We start from the raw sequence: 5,297 nt of genomic DNA, 5'->3' as shown, positions 1-5,297 counted from the left end.
CTGACAAACACAAAAGCACGAGTCTGAGAGACGTGGCCTGAACATTGTTTGTCTCAGATCTGCCTCCATCTGCAACCAAATCTGGCACGGCAGCTGCAGCGCCGAGGTGATCACCTACTGTCTCCATAACAACGCAGAGAGCCGACGTGGTAGACAGCCTGCGATCCRGTCCTGTTGGTGTCTCCGATCACAATCTGACTCACTGGAAGGTGGTCTTTGTAGGAGAGGATGCCCGTGTCATTAGTCCTGAGACAGACAGGGAAACAGAAGAAATGTTAGCTCAACAATGTCTTCAGAGACCGTCGTCTGTTTTCRRCAGATRTCATAGGACTTATTTCACTTTCTATAGCTAAAGAAATGCATCTTTCTTAATGTAAACAAGCGGCAGTGAAAATCTGCACACTTGGGATCAGGGRAGCTTTGGAGAGGATTAGCCTGCTGTAAACAACAGCTCCGACCGCCCAGTGCCTTAAATTAACCTTTCACTCCAATCAGCGCAGAAATAATTATTCACTTCCATTCCTTCGTGACATAATGAATGTAATTCATAAATGTAATGCATTATATCTGACTTGTGCTGTAATTAATTATTTTAAAGGAAACRCTGTCAAATGAAAATGTTAATGAATTTTCTCATATCAAAAGACTAAATGAGCTGCTGCGAGTGATGAGAGGAGACGACCCAAATGCGGCAMSACACGGGTACCTTTCCAGAAAGAAAATGCAAATGTCCAGGGGATGCGGGGGAAACATGGCTCCTTTTGCTGTGATATTTGCTCAGCAAGTCAGCACTTAAATGCCTAATTAGCCAAATGGCGAAAGTTTCACTGCTGCAATATTTATTTTTTTTTCTTTTTTCTGGGCAGCAGTTCATGACCGCGCCACAGACAGAAAGAGAGAGAGAGATTTATCTTTACACTCTTTCATTTTTCTGTTTCATATTTGCTAATTTGCTTTTTGGAACTGCTGCCAAGCTCAGTCTGTGGAACATTACAAAATGCTTCATCCRGATGTTCATTTTGATTATTAGAATAACATCGCATGTCCAAAAGAGTCAATACAGAGGTCATTATTGAGGTTATAGTTATAGTTTTGGGAGTCTGTACTGTGATTCAGTTCAGTTCACTTARGATATACAAGAGATGTAATTCCAACACACTTTACAAGACAAACAGATCAATCGCGATGAATTGGCTATAGAAATATGTCATTATGTAAATCTAAGAAAAGTATGATAAAAATATTCTGCCCTACCTACTTAAAAAATAAAGGCAACTATTTGTGTAATTTATTTATGCTTGTCAAGCAAGACTGTTCTTTATTTAAGGAACTTATTTCATTACATGAAAAAGAAAATTCAAGTAAAGTGAATTTCWTTTTGTCAAGTAGATCAACCAAAACTGAACTTTGTATGAATTATTAGACTTTTTTTTTTTCAAATACACCTTAAAATGTTACTTATTCAACAACTACAGCATTCTTTTCTCTTTTTTTTAAAGTAGAAACTACTCCAATAAAAAGAAAATACTTTATTGAGACAGTTCCTGATTCCTGCTTTTGGTTTGTTTCTCTGCTCAAACTTTGACAGAAAACATGGGAAGCAGTGATAGTTTGTTCACTTTTCAGTAGAACAAACACAATCGTATGCAAGGCTGCAAGGCTGCACCATCAGGCAGAAAATGAGCATGCTACTCTCTCAGTTTCACGTATGCGATTGTCAATGTTTAAACTCGCCAATCAGTGCTCTATTGCTCTGAAAGTTGTCTGATTCTGGTTGACCTCTGACGGTAGAGGTCAGAGGGCAACTAGTCAACAAAGGGCTGGTTGATTTGACCTTTAACCTTTCATTAATGTCTTCAAAGCCAAAGCAGCACAAACAAAAAAAAAAATTGCTGCACAAACGTAGTCGAGTTTATTGACACCAATTTTGTCTGATCTGAAGGAGGTGTGGCTGCCACCGTCACTCAGGTAAAGTTAATGTATGTCTATTTAATCATTTGTGCATTTTTTTGCATTTATTGTTATTGACTCTGAAGTACTGTTTTGTCCTTGTACTGCAGCTTTATCCCCTCTTCTGAGACAAATTTCTCCCATGGGAGACAAATAAATGATCTTGTCTAATCATGGACTTTCTTGGACTGTCCAGCTAGACGCTGGTCCAAAACACAATACCAGGCCAACCTGTCCTTGGCTACAGCAGGGCGGGTGAAGGTTCCCACCGTCTCTCTGTCCTGTCAGACCTGCAGGTCATGAGTAACCTGCAGGAACGGGAAGCTTTTGTGCCAAGAAGAGTTTTCCCATCCCGGAAAACAAACTCTCCAACAACTACCTCACAACACTTCAGGGTGGAAGTTAGAGTTGAAGTTAGAGGTTGAGTGTCATCCTGGTGCGATCAGGTTTCATTCTTGATATTTCATTATAAACAGTATTATTTTATTAGAAATGACTCCCCACAACAACTAACCATGAGTAAAGGAAAAGGTTTTGCATCAGAATAATGAAAAAAAAAAAAACATGACTATATTTCTTCCAGGATATGTGATTATTAGCATATCTGTAAATACATTCCAATCGTACACACAGGCAGTTACAATATAATACAGTCAAGCAGAGCTGATCATAATAAAGCAATATGTAAGGGAGGATGTGTGTAATGTAGCCCAGCTGTTTGCATCCATTCATTAACAGCAGACTTTTCCTGAGCCAGCATGGACGTCCTTAAAATGCTGCAACACCAGACTGCTTTTCACTGTAGCAGCTGCTCAGTTTTCTTCTGTCTGTGACTCTGTTTTTTTTTTATCTAGTCCCAGTCTATTCTGCTATGGTTGGCATAGTTTTTAGATCAGCCAAATAGCTATCGTGATGCTCTATTTGAAATGTGGTCTAGGATAATGTCAACAACCGGAGACACCACTCTACGGCAAAAGATGACATTCTTTGCTTTTTTTTTTCAGGGATTTATTCTGAGCTCTTTGAAAATGTCATGGTGCGAAGAAAAACTGGCAGGTCTAACGAGACAACCAAACAAACTCCTTTACAAACAAAACTCTGATCGTTTACTGGTCAGCTTAAAACAAACAAACAAAAAATTTAATTAAAAAACAAAACAGTAATTAAACAAGAAAAAAACTCAGACCAAAGATGCTGTTTTACAGAGGCTGATGTCAAATTGCCTTGTTAATTATAATGAACCATGACATAAAATATGAGTTTATTATCACGTTTAGAATGAGAATCATATATTAATAATTATGGAATAAATAAATTCATTAAGAATCTGATTAATAGGTAATGAGCCGCATCAGTGAAAGATGCTGTTCACAAAGCCTCCTTTTCTCTGCTCCAATTTATTTACATAAATCCCAGTTACCAGAAATGTATGAACACAACAGTGCTGCAGCCAGAAGCTACTGGGAGACACACTTCTGTTCCTTCATAAAGAATAGTCTAGTGTGTTACTGTGTTAAACACGACAAAGAGGCACCGCAGCTTTTTCCCTGTCACTTAGCGAATTCTTCCGGCTTTGATCATGGTGGCCGTTTACACGCAGCCATACTGTTTTATTCAGCCAGGATAACTTGCAAGAGAAACAAGACTGGAAGCCATGGATTGTAAACAAGGCAGTTCACCACACGTTTCCTTTCTGAGAGGGCGAGACCTGCTTTTGTGAAATCTTTTTTTTGTTTGTTTCAAAACGTGTCTGACATGAGAGAATAAAGTCATAGATTTAATTGGAAATCAAAATAAAAATTAGAAAAGACTTGATTCTGCAAACGTTAAATGTAGTGTGCATACCACGTGTCTGTATCAGCGTCGCAGTTGCAGAAGTAATTCATGTCCATGCAGTTCTCCTCCAGGCTGCAGGAGCACTGCTGCACTCCAGGCAGGAAGCCCCCCCAGTAGCTCCTTTTGTCTCCTTGGCGATCCAGCCACCAGGACAGCGGGCTCCCGTCTGCAGCACGAACACAGGCAAAGGAACGTTTGAGGTTGTCAAAAAAAAAAAACACACATTTCCAAGAAAATAGCATGGTTAATTTAAATGTTCAACAATGGTTTAATTCTGAAAACCAGTAATACTTTCTTTTGATGCAATCAATGCTATGATTATCATACGATAATTTACGAAGGAGGATCAGGGCCTCAGAGGAAAAACGAGAATTCTCATTTTAATTTCTGAATTTTGACTGTTTTTTCTTAGAATTCTGAGATTTTATTTTTTTTTTATAATTCAGAATTCTGACTTTAAAGCAGATGGGCACCAGGGAGGAACCAGATTCATTGTCCAAGATGCTAGTTGTGTAGGAGAACAACAAACATTCTGGAGGAATAATAACAAAAAAAAGTTGCATATTTGGTGACGTAGGTCACAACATTTATCTGCTTTTAACATTAACTGAGAAACATCAATGATCCTAAAACCTCTTATTTGGCTTTTAAAATGATGCAACTGTCTTTGGTTTTGAACCTCGATGCATCTTTTCTAACATATCTGCAAAAAGAGGCTGCGACATGTTGTTTCAATTAAACAGTGAACACTGTTTAATAATGTTGGTTAAACAATCGACATTATTTAATTGAAATACACACAGTACCTATAAAAAGTCTTTTTCGACCTGCAAATTATAAAACCATTTGAACACCAGAAAAAAAAGTTCACAGGTCACACATAAACTCTCTGCAATACATATATACACCTATACACCCACTAAAAAGTGCACTCTAAACTAAAAAGTGAACTCTAAACTAAAAAGTGCACTCTCAAAAGTGTATTTGGGTTGTTTATGCTATGAACTTATTTATATTAATCTCAGTTCTTTTGCTTTAGTTACGACTACTTTACTTTCATGTGTTCAAATTAACTTAAAAGGTAATTCAATCTTTAACTTGAATGAACTCTTTTGAATTTTCTTGAAACAATTAAGTTCAAGGCCGCATTCGTATCCTGTCTGACATCATGACGCAAGCGTCACCAGGGACAGATCCTGTATCAACCAAGGTGCTGTGGTGGTGCAGAGGTAGAGCACAACAAATATAAGCAGACCTTAGACCTTGATGTGGCCGTCACCGGTTCAATTTTTGGAATCATGACCTTAGTTTCATGTCTTCCCTCTCCTTCATTACACACTTTCCTTTCTAACTTTTCTCAAATAAGGGCTGTCTGAGTTAAAGAAAAAAAAACCTTTTTAAAGAGAGATCCTTTACTAGTTTACTTCTTTACCTGAAGTAAACTAAATGATTTGAGTAAGACTGACTTAAATTTGTCATTTTAAACACACTTAATGAATTCAGTAAAAAAA

The 5,297-nt window shown here is 37.7% G+C and overlaps 1 protein-coding gene across 1 annotated transcript in view; it reads right to left on the bottom strand.

The window, feature by feature from the left end:
* Positions 1-5,297, bottom strand: part of LOC103482356 (contactin-associated protein-like 5) — a 174,079-nt gene that overhangs the window by 46,643 nt on the left and 122,139 nt on the right. The window contains 2 exon segments of the mRNA XM_008438481.2: positions 119-246; positions 3,796-3,952. Coding sequence (XP_008436703.2) covers positions 119-246; positions 3,796-3,952 — 285 coding nt within the window.

The sequence above is a fragment of the Poecilia reticulata genome, linkage group LG2 (assembly GCF_000633615.1).
Source record: "Poecilia reticulata strain Guanapo linkage group LG2, Guppy_female_1.0+MT, whole genome shotgun sequence".
Classification (NCBI taxonomy): domain Eukaryota; kingdom Metazoa; phylum Chordata; class Actinopteri; order Cyprinodontiformes; family Poeciliidae; genus Poecilia; species Poecilia reticulata.
This window is presented reverse-complemented; position numbering and strand designations above follow the sequence as displayed.